At 48.9% G+C, this 18,661-nt stretch overlaps 1 protein-coding gene across 1 annotated transcript in view; it reads right to left on the reverse strand.

The window, feature by feature from the left end:
* TNR (tenascin R) overlaps nt 1-18,661 on the reverse strand; it is a 297,381-nt gene that overhangs the window by 26,068 nt on the left and 252,652 nt on the right. The window contains exons 8-10 of the mRNA XM_084637752.1: nt 18,101-18,370; nt 15,283-15,468; nt 1,077-1,166 (exon numbers count right to left, since the gene is read on the reverse strand). Of these exons, the coding sequence (XP_084493878.1) occupies nt 1,077-1,166; nt 15,283-15,468; nt 18,101-18,370 (546 nt within the window). The remainder of the gene's footprint in view (nt 1-1,076; nt 1,167-15,282; nt 15,469-18,100; nt 18,371-18,661) is intronic.

An 18,661-nucleotide genomic window follows, 5' to 3' on the forward strand; every position in this document is an offset into this window, starting at 1 on the left:
GGGGTATGTGTACTCCCGGTTGAGAACCACTGAGGTAAATTATAATGCAAGCCACAGGGCTCAGCACACTGGAGTTGTGCTGGTTGAATTGCGTACACTGCAGCCCAGGACACCTAGCAGGGCTGAACGGTGCCTGGCTTCCAGGCGTGCCCAGAGATGACTTTATGATAACAACGGAGTCTCTGGTGTGTGAAACAGCTGAGGGGGCAGGAAGGGGAGCTGGCTAGTGCTTTTGGTACATGAAGTGACGCTCCCCTAGTTACAAGACCTAAACATACTTAGGAAGACTGTGGCTATGGCTACACTAGAGAGATGGCAGCGGCGAAGCTGCCAGCTCTCTAATGTAGCCACTCTAAGCCGACAGGAGAGAGCTCTCCCATCAGCTTAACTACTCCAGCCCCCGCGAGTGGCGGTAGCTGTGTTGGCAGGAGAAGTGTAGGCGCGGGAACTACGGGTATGGGGGGGTGCTGTAGCACCCCCAGGTTTTATGCGGGATCCCAGCCCCACCCCTGAGGATGTGCTCCTGGCCCTGCACGTGGGGTCCTGGCTGCCAGCCCATGCCCAGGGCTCCACTACTGGCCCCATATGCAGGGTACCGGCTGCTGGGCCCGAGCCCTCCCCCAGCCTCAGCCCTTTTACCCCTGTCCGGGTCCCCTCCTCCCATAGCCTTGCTCCTGGTCTCAGCTCGGGGGTGGGGTCATCAACAGTGGTAAAGGGGCTGGCTTTCGGCACCCCCGCTAGTAAAAGTGTTCCAGCAACCACTGAGGCGCAGCTCTCCCACTGACATAGCATAGTCTACATCGGCACCTACGTCGCTCAGGGGGCTGGTTTATTCACACCCCGAGAGACATAAGTTATGGCGACATAAGCTGTAGTGTAGACACAGCCTGTGGCAGGATCCTATAGCAGAGGCTGCACCAGGCAGCACTGGCTCTCCCTGGCTCTGCAAAGGCTACGGCTGGGCGTGGTTTAAAGGAAGCAGTGCTGTGCTTTAAGAATGATGCCAGCGAGTACCATGCTGTGTGTTTTATTTTGCCTGTTTATAGGTCTGTGATCTGATGGCACATGGAACTCACCAGTCCTCGCGTTCATGGTGGCTGGGACGCTCTGCTTGCTGTCCATGACGGCCGATATCCCAATTCCATATTCGGTTCCTGGCACCAGATCTGCCAGCAGATAAAAAAAAAAAAGACAGGTTATGCTTCTGTGTGTGTGTGCATGAGTATGTGTGTGTATTGCCAACCACAAGATTGTATTTCCTTTGTTTTGCCTCACCCCCGCCATTCTCTCTTCACTATCAACCTTGTCACGGCAACTCCACGTTCTCCTGTTGGCATCTAAGTGCTTATAAAGGGCACAGTATTTATGGTATCTAGGAGCTAAGGTTGCTGCTGAAAATTTTCCAATAAAACTATTTGGCAGTGCCGAATTATTTTCTGGGGTATCAAGTGCCTCCTTCCGAGATGTCTGTAAAGTGAAGCAACTTAGGGAAATCTTAGGAGAAATTGAACAGGACCTCAGAAAACAGCTTCCTATGGTGAGAGTTCATCTGAACAGGTGTCCGAGGAAGCCATGGGCCGTGCATAACGATTTCTGATGGCCCTCCAAAGGCCGGGAAGTGGAATCATGCTAGGTATTCTTGATCGCCATCTACTGGCGCCTTATCTATTAGCTATTTATATATGTACCTATAGAGATCACTCCTGTAGCACCTGTCACCACAAAATTTTATTTTGCTTTGCTACTGTATGTATGTCTACACTACGGAATTAGGTCGAATTTATAGAAGTCGGTTTTTTAGAAATCGGTTTTATATATTTGAGTGTGTGTGTCCCCACAGAAAATGCTCTAAGTGCATTAACTCAGCGGAGTGCTTCCACAGTACCGAGGCAAGCGTCAACTTCCGGAGTGTTGCACTGAGGGTGGCTATCCCACAGTTCCCACAGTCTCCGCTGCCCATTGGAATTCTGGGTTGAGATCCCAATGCCTGATGGGGCTAAAACATTGTCATGGGTGGTTCTGGGTACATATCGTCAGGCCCCCGTTCCCTCCCTCCCTCCGTGAAAGCAAGGGCAGACAATCGTTTCGCGCCTTTTTTCCTGAGTTACTTGTGCAGATGCCATACCACGGCAAGCATGGAGCCCGCTCAGGTAACCGTCACTGTATGTCTCCTGGGTGCTGGCAGACGCGGTACTGCATTGCTACACAATAGCAGCAACCCATTGCCTTCTGGCAGCAGACGGTGCAATATGACTGGTAGCCGTCATCGTCGTGTCCAAGGTGCTCCTGGCCACGTCAGCCAGGAGCGCCTGGGCAGACGTGGGCGCAGGGACTAAATCTGGAGTGACTTGACCAGGTCATTCTCTTTAGTCCTGCAGTCAGTCCTACTGAACCGTCTTACGGTGAGCAGGCAGGCGATACGGATTGCTAGCAGTCCTACTGCATCATCTTCTGCCGGGCAGCCACGAGATGTGGATGGCATGCAGTCCTTCTGCACCGTCTGCTGCCAGCCAAAGATGTAAAAGATAGATGGAGTGGATCAAAACAAGAAATAGACCAGATTTGTTTTGTACTCATTTGCTTCCCCCCTCTCCACCATCTAGGGGACTCATTCCTCTAGGTCACACTGCAGTCACTCACAGAGAAGGTGCAGCGAGGTAAATCTAGCCATGTATCAATCAGAGGCCAGACTAACCTCCTTGTTCCAATAAGAACAATAACTTAGGTGCACCATTTCTTATTGGAACCCTCCATGAAGTCCTGCCTGAAATACTCCTTGATGTAAAGCCACCCCCTTTGTTGATTTTTAGCTCCCTGAAGCCAACCCTGTAAGCCATGTTGTCAGTCGCCCCTCCCTCCATCAGAGCAACAGCAGACAATCGTTCTGCGCCTTTTTTCTGTGCGGACGACATACCAAGGCAAGCATGGAGGCCGCTCAGCTCACTTTGGCAATTAGGAGCACATTAAACACCACACGCATTATCCAGCAGTATATGCAGCACCAGAACCTGGCAGAGCGATACCGGGCGAGGAGGCGACGTCAGCGCGGTCACGTGAGTGATCAGGACATGGACACAGATTTTTCTGAAAGCATGGGCCCTGCCAATGCATGCATCATGGTGCTAATGGGGCAGGTTCATGCTGTAGAACGCCGATTCTGGGCTCGGGAAACAAGCACAGGCTGGTGGGACCGCATAGTGTTGCAGGTCTGGGACGATTCCCAGTGGCTGCGAAACTTTCGCATGCGTAAGGGCACTTTCATGGAACTTTGTGACTTGCTTTCCCCTGCTCTGAAGCGCATGAATACCAAGATGAGAGCAGCCCTCACAGTTGAGAAGCGAGTGGCGATAGCCCTGTGGAAGCTTGCAACACCAGACAGCTACCGGTCAGTTGGGAATCAATTTGGAGTGGGCAAATCTACTGTTGGGGCTGCTGTGATGCAAGTAGCCCACGCAATCAAAGATCTGCTGATATCAAGGGTAGTGACCCTGGGAAATGTGCAGGTCATAGTGGATGGCTTTGCTGCAATGGGATTCCCTAACTGTAGTGGGGCCATAGACGGAACCCATATCCCTATCTTGGCACCGGAGCACCAAGCCAGCGAGTACATAAACCGCAAGGGGTACTTTTCAATAATGCTGCAAGCTCTGGTGGATCACAAGGGACGTTTCACCAACATCAACGTGGGATGGCCGGGAAAGGTACATGACACTCGCATCTTCAGGAACAATGGTCTGTTTCAAAAGCTGCAGGAAGGGACTTTATTCCCAGACCAGAAAATAACTGTTGGGGACGTTGAAATGCCTATATGTATCCTTGGGGACCCAGCCTACCCCTTAATGCCATGGCTTATGAAGCCATACACAGGCAGCCTGGACAGTAGTCAGTAGCTGTTCAACTACAGGCTGAGCAAGTGCAGAATGGTGGTGGAATGTACATTTGGACATTTAAAGGCGCGCTGGCGCAGTTTACTGACTCACTTAGACCTCAGCGAAACCAATATTCCCACTGTTATTACTGCTTGCTGTGTGCTCCACAATATCTGTGAGAGTAAGGGGGAGACGTTTATGGTGGGGTGGGAGGTTGAGGCAAATCGCCTGGCTGCTGGTTACGCGCAGCCAGACACCAGGGCGGTTAGAAGAGCACAGGAGGGCGCGGTACGCATCAGAGAAGCTTTGAAAACCAGTTTCATGACTGGCCAGGCTACGGTGTGAAAGTTCTCTTTGTTTCTCCTTGATGAAATCCCCCGCCCCTTGGTTCACTCTACTTTCCTGCAAGCTAACCACCCTCCCCTCCTCCCTTTAATCATTGCTTGCAGAGGCAATAAAGTCATTGTTGCTTCACATTCATGCATTCTTTATTCATTCATCACACAAATAGGGGGATGACTACTAAGGTAGCCCAGGAGGGGTGGTGGAGGAGGGAAGGAAAATGCCACACAGCACTTTAAAAGTTTACAACTTTAAAATTTATTGAATGCCAGCCTTCTTTTTTTTGGGCAATCCTCTGTGGCGGAGTGGCTGGTTGGCCAGTGGCCCCCCCACCGCGTTCTTGGGCGTCTGGGTGTGGAGGCTATGGAACTTGGGGAGGAGGGTGGTTGGTTACACAGAGGCTGTAGTGGCAGTCTGCTCCAGCTGCCTTTGCTGCAGCTCAACCATACACTGGAGCATACTGGTTTGGTCCTCCAGCAGCCTTAGCATTGAATCCTGCCTCCTCTCATCACGCTGCCGCCACATTTGAGCTTCAGCCCTCTCTTCAGCCCGCCACTTACTCTCTTCAGCCCGCCGCTTACTCTCTTCAGCCCGCCACCTCTCCTCCCGGTCATTTTGTGCTTTCCTGCACTCTGACATTATTTGCCTCCACGCATTCGTCTGTGCTCTGTCAGTGTGGGAGGACTGCATGAGCTCAGAGAACATTTCATCACGAGTGCGTTTTTTTTTTCTTTCTAATCTTCACTAGCCTCTGGGAAGGAGAAGATCCTGTGATCATTGAAACATGCAGCTGGTGGAGAAAAAAAAAGGGACAGCGGTATTTAAAAAGACACATTTTATAAAACAGTGGCTACAGTCTTTCAGGATAAACCTTGCTGTTAACATTACATACATAGCACATGTGCTTTCATTACAAGGTCGCATTTTGCCTCCCCCCCACCGCGTGGCTACCCCCTCAACCCTTCCCCCTCCCCGTGGCTAACAGCAGGGAACATTTCTGTTCAGCCGCAGGCAAACAGCTCAGCAGGAATGGGCTCCTCTGAATGTCTCCTGAAGAAAAGCACCCTATTTCAACCAGGAGACCATGAATTATATCTCGCTCTCCTGAGGATAACACAGAGAGATAAAGAACGGATGTTGTTTAAACGCCAGCAAACATACACTGCAATGCTTTGTTTTACAATGATTTCCGAGTACGTGTTACTGGCCTGGAGTGGTAAAGTGTCCTACCATGAAGGACGCAATAAGGCTGCCCTCCCCAGAAACCTTTTGCAAAGGCTTTGGGAGTACATCCAGGAGAGCCGCGAATGCCAGGGCAAATTAATCCTTTCACATGCTTGCTTTTAAACCATGTATAGTATTTTAAAAGGTACACTCACCGGAGGTCCCTTCTCCGCCTGCCGGGTCCAGGAGGCAGCCTTGGGTGGGTTCGGGGGATACTGGCTCCAGGTCCAGGGTGAGAAACAGTTCCTGGCTGCCGGGAAAACTGGTTTCTCCGCTTGCTTGCTGTGAGCTATCTACAACCTCATCATCATCTTCTTCGTCCCCAAAACCTGCTTCCGTGTTGCCTCCATCTCCATTGAAGGAGTCAAACAACACGGCTGGGGTAGTGGTGGCTGAACCCCCTAAAATGGCATGCAGCTCATCATAGAAGCGGCATGTTTGGGGCTCTGACCCGGAGCGGCCGTTCGCCCCTCTGGTTTTCTGGTAGGCTTGCCTCAGCTCCTTCAGTTTCATGCGGCACTGCTTCGGATCCCTGTTATGGCCTCTGTCCTTCATGCCCTGGGAGATTTTGACAAAGGTTTTGGCATTTCGAAAACTGGAACGGAGTTCTGATAGCACGGATTCCTCTCCCCATACAGCGATCAGATCCCGTACCTCCCGTTCGGTCCATGCTGGAGCTCTTTTGCGATTTTGGGACTCCATCATGGTCACCTCTGCTGATGAGCTCTGCATGGTCACCTGCAGCTTGCCACGCTGGCCAAACAGGAACTGAGATTCAAAAGTTCACATTTCTTTTCCTGTCTACCTGGCCAGTGCATCTGAGTTGAGAGTGCTGTCCAGAGCGGTCACAATGGAGCACTCTGGGATAGCTCCCGGAGGCCAATACCGTCTAGTTGTGTCCACAGTACCCCAAATTCGAGCCGGCAAGGCCGATTTAAGCGCTAACCCACTTGTCAGGGGTGGAGTACAGAAATCGATTTTAAGAGCCCTTTAAGTCGAAATAAAGGGCTTCATTGTGTGGACGGGTACAGGGTTTACATCGATTTAACGCTGCTAAATTCGACCTAAAGTCCTAGTATAGACCAGGGCTTAGAGATGTCCCAATTTCTCCAAGACTGCTCGGTTGCTCTATGACAAGGATACACCTCTAGCTTAGAACATAGCATGCTGTTCAGTGCAAAATCTGGAGTTGTGTCTATCTGTAAAATTGGGGGAGTAACACTTGTATACCTTACAAGAGTGTTGTCAGCATGATTTTAGCGCTTGCAGCTAGCTGGGGAGTAAATCTACCCAGCCCTAGCCTGCCACATACTAAGGGTCCGATGCACACTAACAGTTTCTTAATGCACTCTGATCTAGTCCTGTTTCAAAGCAGGGTACATCAAAACACACTAGGGTACTGTTAGTGCGTGGCAGCAGGGTCCACATGGCCAGTGAGTACAGGGTAGATTCATGCCCCAGCTTGCCATGGACTAAATGTTTGTGTAGACCAGCACTGAGTTAATATTTTAGACCCTGCTTTGAAAATGGAGAGCACTACAGAAGCACTAAGTAATATTCTTAGAGGTCAACAAATGCTCATGTAAGTTGTGTCTTGTTTTGAGCTGGAGTGGTTGGCTCTTTTGGGACCACTGCATATATTGTTGGCTGGGGAAATTGGATTATTCTAACAAAGACAAGGCAATGTTTTAAAAGTAACTATTGAGACCTGCTGTAGTTGCCTGTAAAAAGACAGAAATTCAGAGTGAGAGACTCAGCCAGAGAGAGGTGGAAATGATAAGCTAGCTTTATTTGTTACCAAAATTATTTGACATCTAACATTGTCAACTGTGTTTCTTATTTTTGAGGTGTAGATGAAATGGTCGATAATTAATGAAGAAACAGTCTTTTGCTCTGAGAGCTGAAACAAGCAGGTCCTAGACTGCGGTCGGCACAATCTGTGATTTCTGACTCAGGAGATTGAAATCTAGCTAATTTCCTGGGCACTGATCGCAGATCACTATTTTATCTTGGTGGAATATCTCATGGGTTTGTCTGTCACTTCCTTTTGGTTTCTGATGGGTTTATTTCTCTCCTGCCTGGCCATTATTGATCTTTCCCATCAAGTTAGATAAAAGCTGTAAAAAAAACAGCAGCCAAGCAAAACTAATTTCCACAGAAGCAGCATTGCCAAAATGTGACCCAGCAGCATGTGGGAGCCCCTAGGGGACAATCTCTGATCCCTCCCTGTCCTTCTGTGGACTAAGAGGCAGAGAACATAGGTTGTCTTCACTGCCACTGAACTGCTAGGTGGCCTTCAAGTCACATCATCTCTTTGGGCCTCTGTTTTCCCTGCCACCCTTTTACCTGTCTTGTATAGTTAGGTTGTACGCTCTGTCTCTCTCACAATGTATTTGTGCAACACCGAAAACAATGGAGCCCTGATCTCAGCTGGGGATTGTAAATGCTACTCTAATCCAAGTAATAACGATCATTTAGGCACCAAAGTAAGCGTCATAATTGGGGCTGTCTGGTGCTGAGCCCTGTTGAAAATCTGGCTCCAATTGTGGGTTCTGAGCACTTGGAAATACGTCTTGGAAAATCTGGCCCATAGTGCTTGAAGGGATCTGTTCCATTGCTACTTCTCCATCTGGTCCCACCTTGATCAAGAAAGAGAACATGGTCTGGTCACCGTTAATGCCTAGGGCAGCAGGGAGGTCAGGGCAGGTGGTGTGGCCTTCTCTCAGGTTCTCAGTAGGTGCTCAGAGTCCTGTGGTGACACATGTAATTGGATTACAAAGTACTTAATTCTTTTCTCTGGCCAGTAGCACAAGGACAGTGAAGCTGAGCTGCTAATCCTTCCCCAGCTCCAATTAGGCACTGTGTAATTAGTGAGGGGTGAACAGGGCATGTGGCCACTCCAGAGGTCCCATTCTGTGCACATTCCCTCTTGGCAAAATTATAAACAGGGGAACCCAACCCTTACCTACCCTTTTAACAGCTGCCAAAACGTTCATTCACTCCCCACCCCAACCCCACATCCGCCACAGTGATAAGAGCACCAATCCCTGTGTGACCTATACATAATGGCAGTCTCCTGATTTCCCCCCAGCCTTTGGAGTGCTGAGCCCATGACTCCTACCCACCCTCTTTGCCCCTATCTGTGTGTACAGAAAAAGGAGACCCCCCCCCTCCCCGGGCTATATAAATGCCAGGGCCAGTGCAAAAGGATCAGAGGTTTGGATAAGTACCACGCCTGAATTCAGATACTGCCCGCACCATACTCTCCAAACCACTTGGGTCTGCAAAACTGGCCTGGCAATCTGTCCATCTTGTGAGATTTCCAGTACTTCCTGCTACTTCATGCTGGAAATACTAGGAGATGGCCTTTTCCTGTCCAGGTATGATCCAGGAAGTGCGGATGCACATGAAAGTTTTTTTTTAAAAAGTGAAATAATAAACGGAAACTTCTGCCACTCCCAGGGTTCTGAATTTCAAGGGTTGCTATGAGTTCTGAAGAGGCATCGGAGAGCCAGCACCCGATAAACCATGCTGAAACTTTAAGGGTTGCAGGGTCCCCGCCACCAGGCTGTATCTGTGCAAGAAGACAAGCAGTGGAGGCAGCCAGTTTCACACCAAGAGAGACAGACAAAACAAACACTAAAAATACATCCCCCATTAGGGCGGAATGTCCTCGCCAGTGGAATTAAAGGAAACACATTTCACTCTTCTGTGTAGCATGGAGATGCAGCACAGACCAGCTACTGAATCTGTGCAGCACCTGAGTGATGCTTTCCCAAGCAGTTAAACAGAGATGAGTAATATCTTCTCGCCCGGCTCCTGACTTGTGTACTCAGGGTAGGGAATCCTCCAAGGCCCGTGTGTCGTTGTGTATGAGAATGGGTGATGGACAGCAGTTCCACACCAATCTCCGCACTAGAGCTGGCCAAAAAACAGGGAGGAAGTTGGCCAAAGATTAAGAATAACCATCAAGGTTATTTTTGTTTTGCCAGTTTTTAAAAGAAACGGTGTTTTCAGTTACTGGACCTTTTTTTGCAAAAATGTTCAGGTTTGGAATTTTTCGTTTGCTCTTCCACCTCCCCTGTTTCCATTTTTGCCACTGCAAAGGGGAAGGAAGAGAGACTGAGGCTAAAGGATCAGCGGAGAAGGACCAAATAAAAAACAACAATGGGTGTTTTTCGATTTCATGGGGGAAAAGACCCTGAAAAATTAAAATTAAAAAATTCCCCACAACAATTTCTGATTTTGAAAAAAGACTAGTGTCCAACTAAAATGTTTAATTCCAGTACCTACTCTGCTCATTTGCCAGGGTCACAAAAGTGATCTTCAGTCCTTTCTACTCCACATCTCTGTCTGGGCCAGATCTTTGGGTAATGTAAAGAGAGTTCAGTGGAGTTACACCAGTTTACACCAGCTGATGATCTTTCCCAAAGCATCTATTAATTTTCATTGCTTCCAGCACTGGCAGCTAAGAAAGCTATAGGAGAGGGAGCCGGAGTATGTTCTGGATCATTTATCATCTTCAGAATGGTTAACTAAGTTCCATGTGCAGAACCTCGATTACTATGAGGCAGTGCTGTAAAGGAAGGACACAGCTTGACTTTCAGATCCCAGGCTTGGGTACAGGGATAGCACCTAAGAAGCCCTACTTTCACCTTCAAATGGAGCAAAGCTGGCAGGCACCTTCATGAGACAATTACATGGGGCCCACTGTGGGAAAGACCTGGTTTTCTGCGGGTGTTGTAGAAGATGGGCATGAGCTAGTTCACTAAACCGGCCACTTGGTGGCAATGCTATTCCACACACCAGGCTCTCCCCTAGCCCAACAAAAACAGCTGGACTGTGAAATCATTGGGCACCTTGGCACATATGGCACTGGTATATAAGTATCCAGATGTGGGGATGGGCAGTAGCTAAGACTTAGGCCAAAAGCAAAGGTCATTAGATTAGGAGATATCCTGGGTCACTGGGCTGGTTTTAAATGTGGGCTGACCCAGAGGCTGCATTTCAGGGGGCACCGTGATGCTGGCTGGAATTCAGCTGCAGGAAGGAGCCATCTGGCCTGAAGACCCCATGTGCTGTGAACCCCTCTCAGAATCATGTGCTGCAAGAAGAGGCCAAATGGTCAGCAGACAGGTCCCCTACTCTACCCAGGGGGAAGGAAATGAAAACCAGCAGGCTGCAGGAAAAGAGAGACAGGAGGGGAACTTGGGAAGGGAAAGAGATGGAGGGCTGGGGGGAGAGCCTGAAATATTCTTTAGCCAGGTGTCAGGCCACCTAGGGCTGATTGCATTTGGGAATTTGGTTCCCTTTGTGTGAATATACCATTCTTTCTTCACTGCAGCACCCAGCAATGTACTGGATAAACTCAGAAACACAGCTCTTTCCAGAGAGTAATGAAGATAACTCTGTTTTTCAGGTAATCAGTGGCAACATTACAGCCCCATCCAAATAGCTGCATCATGGCTTCCCCTCCAGAGGCCATCCTACTGCCCACTGCTCATGGTGGGCTGAATCCTGGCTAGAGCTGCAGCTGTGGTGGGTGTTGGTATCCTAGGGGCTGGGCAGGCTGATGGGGTAGCCGAAGGCAAATGCTGTTACTAGCAGTTCAAAACCTGATCCAGTTCTCTCCCTCTGCGTCCCCCACAAAACAAGGAAGAGTTGCACATTGACAGGGCCAGCAGTTCTCTCCCGCTCCGTCTGAGTGCCTGGAGGCATGAATGCAAGGCCACCTACATAGAGCTCTTCCCTGCAGCAGAACTTCTTCCCTTCACGCTCTCCGCCATCTGCTCCTCTCTGACTCCGTCCCTCGGGGGTGGGGGGATGAGAGAAGCAGGGTTAGCCGTGGCCGTTATTTGGCTGGGAGCTCTCGAGGGTAACCTGCGATGCTGAGGAAGTGGGGTTAGATATTCCGCAGAAGCCAGACATCCCCTGGAGGCAGCTGTGGTGCCGTGCTCAGTCATGTTCTGTACTGGTGCATGTGCTTCCGTTTGGGTGACATGTAACCCCCCGGCCTGCCCAGCTGTGATCATTACAGATGTTACGGCACTCATTGCAAAAGTAGGGACATTAGCTCTGGAGACCTGCTCAGCTTCCAGTTTGGCTAATTACCTTCTGCTGACCTAAATGCTTCCCACAGTTTAAGTGGATACTGCTAGTCATCTTCCCTTCCTTTCCCTCCCCCGGCGGGGGGGGAGGAGGGGCAGTGTGGCTGTGCTGTTAAAGAGCTGCCAGACTTCAGTGACTGGCAAAGTGATTCCTCTCTGTCGACTGCAGTGATTTCTGTTCTAACAGAGCAGTGTTTTACTGTGCTATAATTACACTGTATTTGTTTTCCTTATACAGTGCCCTGGGGCTTTTCATGAGAGTTGGAATATGATGATAATGGAAGAAAAGACTTTATATAAAAATGAGTCACTTACACGGAGTCAGCTTCCAACTCTCTGGAGTTGAGACATGTAAAGGAAGAGTAACTAAAGAGCAGGGGGAAAGAATCATTACAGAGAGTGCTAAAGGTCAGTGCTCCCTGGGGACACAAGGTGGGTGGGGCAATATCTTTGATTGGACCAGCTGCTGTTGGTGAGAGAGACAAGCTTTCGAGCTTGCACGGAGCTCTAAGTTTCCCAGACCCGAAGAAACGCTCTGTGTAAGCTCGGAGGCTTGTCTCTTTCAACAATAGAAGTTGGTCCAATCAAAGACATAACCTCATCCTCCTTCTCTCTTGACTATCCTGGGACCGACATGGCTACAATACCGGAGCTATCTAGGAACACATTCTTAACACAATCCAGAGTGAAATCTCTTAACACTGTATAGGAGGTTGGTAATGGTAGAGACACCGTAGCAATATGATGTTAATTCTGACCTCTGCATTGTGTATATGCCTTTCAAAGATCTGGATGTCTTCTTTGGAGAGGCGAGAGACCTGACCCAAGACCCCAGATCTGAACCCCTTTGGGTTTGAAGGGAGATTTGAGTACAGATCCAGTTGTTTCAGCTCTGGGCCATCTCAGCTAGAGACACTAGTTCGGGATTCATGGGAAAGAGTGGATTAACAGGTGACCTTGTGGAAGGAAACACGTTTCTGAGGGGAACAGAAAGACTAGTTGTTATGAAACTTCTGGTGCTGATATTAACGGCAAGAACAAAGGGTGCCAGCTAAACCTGGGGACATGTCCTACCCTACAGAATTCCAGGTGGAATTTCTTTACATGGAGCAACTAAAGGGAGACTCTAAGGTACTCAGACCCTTTACTCTCTATATAACCCTTTCAGTCGAATCTATCAGTCACCAACATTGTCCTCAGTATGGCTCTGATCCAAAGCTCCCATTGATTCCAACGGGCTATGAATCAGGCCCCAACTCCATGTAGAATTTGGGGCCTAAATGACTTTGATAGCATCCCGTTAGTATAAGGAGTAGACTCACCATGGCAACAACATGGAAAACACCTGTAAAGAATTTACAAAGGAATCAGACAAATGAAATAGCCCTGGGGTGAGATCCTGGTTCCACCCAAGTCAATGGGAGTTTTGCAATCTCTTCAGCTGCTGAGGAAATGGACTTTTGGTGCTTGCCTCTCTTCACTGTCCATAATTCCCTATCTCGGAATCACAGACAGAAAATAGATTCTTCATCCAGACTCATCCTCTACAGCCAGCTTGTGTCTTATGATTTTTACCATTTTAAATATTTGCATTGTGGGAACACCTAGACGCTCCGGCTGAGATCAGAGGCTCCGGCTGAGATCAGAGGCTGCACAGACACATTGACAAGCCATTTTCTGCCTCAAAGCGCTAACAATCCAAACCGACAAGACAGACTGAAGGGTGTGGGAAGGAAGTGTTGTTATTCCCTACAATAGACTGAGCTAAGATTTTGTCTAGTCTAGTTTTCAGTGTCTCGGGCTCTCTGGAGAGGACATTTGACACCACCAGCCTGTTCTCTTTAAGCCTGTCACAGTTCTTCAGCATGTCTCATCTCCACAAATGCATGCCCAGGAAACCCCTTTATTGTGTTTGCTTTAATTGGCTTTACTTGACAACTGCTGTCAGTGAAATATTTCAGTAACAGATTCTGCTCTTAATTACATAAAGGTAAATCCAGAGTGACTCCACGGGGTGGATGATATTCATGTCAAGGGAGTAACACCAGATTTACACCAGTGTAATTGACAGCAGAATTTGGCCCATTTGCAGGACTTACCTTTCACTGCTTGTCTGCAAAAGTAGTAATCGTCTCTGAAGAAAGCTGGCAGGTAAGTTAAGCCAGACCCTGGTTTCATGAGTCTGTGGTGTCTCCCTCTAATCAAATTCTGCTTCTCAAGGCAGTTCACCTCATGAAATGCAGCAAAAATGACATCTAATATGGTAGTTTTCACACACTCCATTGTCACACTTACGGCTCTAATTGCTTTCCGGCCCTGCAGTCTTTTTTGTGATTAATTCTGTTGGGTTTGCAACTTTCCAACCGAGCAGAGTATGACCTGGGCTTTCCCAAAAAATCATTCAGTTTGCCAGAACCAGATGCCACAGACACATGGGGGTTCCAGCTAGACAAGTGCCAGACCACTGGGGTATCTGCTAGAGCACGGGTGGGCAAACTACGGTCCATGGTCCAGATCCGGCCCCTCAGGGCTTTGGAACTGGCCTATGGGATTGCCACCCTCGTGGTGCTGCGGGCCCTGCGCTGCTCCCAGAAGCGGCCGGCACCACGTCCCTGCAGCCCCTGTGGGGGCAGAGGGCTCCGTGTGCTGTCCTTGCCTTGGAGTTCCCCATTTCCGGCCAATGGGAGCTTCAGGGGAGGTACCCACAGGCAAGGGCAATGCACGGAGCCCTTTGCCCCCTCTCCCTCAGGGGCCTCAGGGATGTGGTGCTGGCCACTTCTGGAAGCAGCAGGGGGCCAGGGCCAGGGCATGCAGGTAGGGAGCCTGCCCTGGCCCCGGTGCACGCTGCTGCCACCTTGGAACCAGTAAGTGGCGCCAGGCCAGAGCCCAAACCCCTCCTGCACCCCGCACCCCAAATCCCTGCCCTGAGCCCCCTGCCTGCACCCCAACCCCCTGCTGCATTCCATACCCCTCCTGCGCCCAAGCCCCCTGCTGCACCCCGTATCTCTCCTGTGCCCCAACCCCCTTCCTTGAGCCCCCTGCTGCACCACACACCCTTCCCTGTACCCCAATCCCCTGCCCTGAGCCCCCTGCTGCACCATGCATCCTTCCCTGTACCCCAACCCCCTTTCCTGAGCTCCCTCATACACCCCACACTCCTCCTCTGCCCCAACCCTTTGCCCTGAGCCCCTTCCTGCACACCGCACCTCCTCCCATACCCCGCACTCCCTCCCGCACCCCAACTCCCTGCCCCAGCCCTACATTCATGGCTCTGCATGCAATTTCCTCACCCAGATGTGGCCCTTGGGCCAAAAAGTTTGCCCACCCCTGCGCTAGATAGATGTCAGAGATGCAGGAGGGTACCATGGATAGTGCATGGTTTTGTGTGCAGAGCAAGACTTGGCAGAGGTGTGGCTTCACTGCTATTTTTAGTCACGCTTGCTAGATCAAAGCTAGTTCGGGTATGTCTACAGGTGCTGCAACTCACTTCCTGACTGCTATGTAGACATACCCTAAGTCTCACCAGTGTCAGTCAGGAAACTCCGCTGAAGTCAGTGATGGGCGAATCAGGCCCAAGTTGTCCCAAGAGCATCTCAGTACACAGGGAGTGGGATGGAAGAGGCTGTATGTTGCATGGGCTTGGTCTCCCTCCCTGATCTCCTGAATGGGGCCCAGTGCATGGAGAAGAAGAGGTTGCCCAACATCCATGTAGATCCTGGCATGTCCACGGAGGGATTTACCTGTGAGGGTGGCCCGGGTTGTCAGGCCAGCATTCCGTGGCACCAGCACCTCGTGGTACTGCTCGCCTGCTAGTGTGCTGTACACCACCCTATAGTTCTGCACCTCCGCCTCACTGTTGTCCCACTCCAGTGCCAGGCTGGCCAACGTTCGCAAGCCCACCCGGAGGTTCTTGGGTGCATCGATCTCTATACAAGATAAGAAAACAAATGCAGTTCAATCTGCGAGAATTGCCCCCATCTGCAGCTGAGGAAATGCTTTCATGTGTTGGCAAGGAATCCAAGCTGTGTTATTGTGAGACCATGGTATTCTACCACCGCAGACGCTAACCGCGATCTAACCTCCATGGAGTCGCACTTGCTGAGCTGTCTCTGTGGTAGCTCAGCCCCTTAGATTAATTAATAGATTTTAAGGTCAGAAGGCTCTAATGTGATCATCTAGTCTGGCCTCCTGCACAGCACAGGCCAGTGAATGGAGATGGACAGTAGAGCATTTGTTTTGTAAAAAGACACCCAATTTTGATTGAAAGATTTCAGGTGAGGGCGAATGCACCAAGTCTCTCAGTAAATTGTTCCAGTGATGAATAACCCTTGCTGTTTTTTTTTTTTAAAAAAGCATGATGAAATTGAATCCACCCAATACCGCAACGAGGTAAGGAATTATTATTATTATTATTATTCCCATTTTACAGGTGGGGAAACCGAGGCACAGTAAGTCAAGAAGTCTATGGCAAAGGCAAGATTTGAACCCAGGACTCCTCCTGAGTGCCTTAGCCGCAAGATCTCATGCCTTATTACAGACTCATACGCAGGTAAATCCCGCCTTGATAGCATGCCTTGTTGTTTAGCACTGCTACATATTACTGTACATATTGTACCAAATTCTGACCTCATTTATATTCATGCAACCCTACTCTGATCAACAGGATTACACAGGTATAGCTTAGGGCAGGATTTGGCCATTTTATATCCAGGGTATAACTCCTTTTTGGTTCACAGATAAAATTATACTCAGTAACCCCATCTAACTATATATTTTTGTTCATTTGTTTTTGGAGGGATTTTTTGATCATAACAACTCATAGAGATAATACAAGGAAAGGCAAATTCAGCAAATTGATAGCACTGTACATCTCATTCTAAGTATATACAGTAGAGACACTACAGTTACTGTCATAGAAGCACTGGTATCCGCTGATAATATATTTGACAGGTAATTTATAAACCATAAAATAGCACTGAAATATGCTCTCTAGCTTCTCCTTTATGGCACGGTAAATTAAACCTGTTAGCTATCCACAGGCTTAGCATTAATTAAAGTTTTACTGACCGGTTAGAGCATTCATATAAAGTATCAAAATAGGATAACCACATTTTTAACTGTGTCACTTTCAGTTGCTTGATGGCAGATTGTCTCAGGTGGCACCCCCCATCTCCTCTCTCTCAATTTGAATAACTATAGATGGGGCAATTTTTTAAAAAAAAATGGGTACCTAAAGTTAGGCTCCTAACTCCTCCTTTAGGCATCCAAAGAAGTGCCCTGATTTTCTAAAGTACTGAGCTTCTAGTAGCTTAGTGCTTTTGAAAAATCAGGCAACTTATTTAGGTTCTTAAATATGGATTTAGGAGTCTAATTTCCATTTTTGCAAATCTTCGTTATGGGCTCAGACTAATCTGAAGATCTGAATGTTCTTTGAACTTGCAGGGGCTGGCTCCTATCCCTATAATAATCGAAACCCATGCCTTTGTGATGTGCTTACATACTACAGGGATGGGGTTGTACTAAAACATAGGTCTGAACTTTGGGAAAATGCAGCTCTGGATCCAGGTGCACAACGTACAGTCATAGAAATTAATTCCTGTATCTTGTTGCATCTTGCAGCAAATCAGTATGCCTGGGTTACAAAGCATTATCTTAATGCAACACTTACTGGGCAAAAATCAGCATAGCTCCACTGACTTCAATGGAACTACACTGATTTATACCAGCTGAGATTCTAAACCATTGTATTACACTGCAGATTTAGGATTTTTTTCTCCTGCCAAATACATATTGCAAATAGGACAGGCAAACAGATTCTGTAGATAGAAAGAGAGACAAGTATATACTGTAAAATTCCGATAGATGGATATATACTGTAGAGGGAAACATACAGAGATACCATACAGGTCTGTCAGAGTAGAAAAATCCTTCACCCAAGAAGTATTTACCCTGATGCTATGCAGAATCAGAGATTATGCAGTGAGTCAGAGAGTCACAGTACAGTCGGCTTATATCTAAGGTTGTCATAAAACAGGGTCTCCTGGAGCTCAGTGATGTTGGTTCAGCGGTGTGCATACAGGCAGCAGATGGCAGTGGAGGAGTGAGACGTTGTGTCTGGTCACTGCTCTAGTGAGAGGAGAAGACACTGGGTGTGACCCTGAAGGAAAGAGGCTCTACTCCGGTTATGAGTAGAGGAAGTGCGTTTAGTGTGGCAGCGTCTGTCTGGCAGTCCATTGTATTAAAGCCTGTTGCCTACTCAGTCTGTCAGTCCATGAACTGGCCAGCTAGCTGGGTGTGTCTGAGTCTGTCAGTCAGTGTGTTGGCCTGTTTGGGGTGTGCGGGGGGGGCAGTCAGGCAGAAGGCCCTGATAAGTCTGTCAGAAAGGGAATCCATCTATTTGTGAGGGCAGCTGGGTCTCATCCTGTTCGTCACTGATTCAAGTCAGTCTGTTAGTCAGTCATCCAGTGAATCGACCTGTTTGTTGTGTGGGTCTCTCGATGGCTGGCCATGTAGTGGACTAGACTCTAGCCAGATGGCTTTTAAATGCAACCGATGTACCTGTTGTGAAGGTGGTGACAGCAGGGTCGCTCTCGTTGGTCCCTCGGACCCCGGAGATGGAGACTTCGTACTGTGAGCCGGGCCTCAGGGCCTGCATTGAGTACTGGCTCAGGGGAGGCTGCAGTCGGAACATGGTCTTCCCCCCTTCCCCATTCGTGAGGCCGTACTTCAGCAGGATGTAGTCTACTTTAGCTCGGGGTGGGGTCCACTCCACAAAGGCCACTGTGTCCGAGACATCTCGCACCAGGATTTGGGTTGGCCCATCAATTACTGGACACCAAAGAAGCATGTTAGTTGTGAGTTAAACACAGACAGAAAATGTGTAAATTGCATGGCATCCGGCCCTGGGGAAAGAAAGGACTCAGTCTTGCTACATCTGATATTTGAAGTGGCCCATCACCACTTTAACTTAGTATCCAGGCAATAGCAGGAGGAAAAGAACTAATGTGAGTTGTGACCCAAGATCCCAGCTCAGGGTCCATGGATTAGAGATAGGCCTCCAGGCTATGCCATACTGGTTAGATGAGTTGTTTGTGGCTGCCAAGCAATAGGATGTAGGGG

This window comes from Lepidochelys olivacea, assembly GCF_965140295.1.
Source record: "Lepidochelys olivacea isolate rLepOli2 genome assembly, chromosome: 8".
Taxonomy (NCBI): Eukaryota; Metazoa; Chordata; order Testudines; family Cheloniidae; genus Lepidochelys; species Lepidochelys olivacea.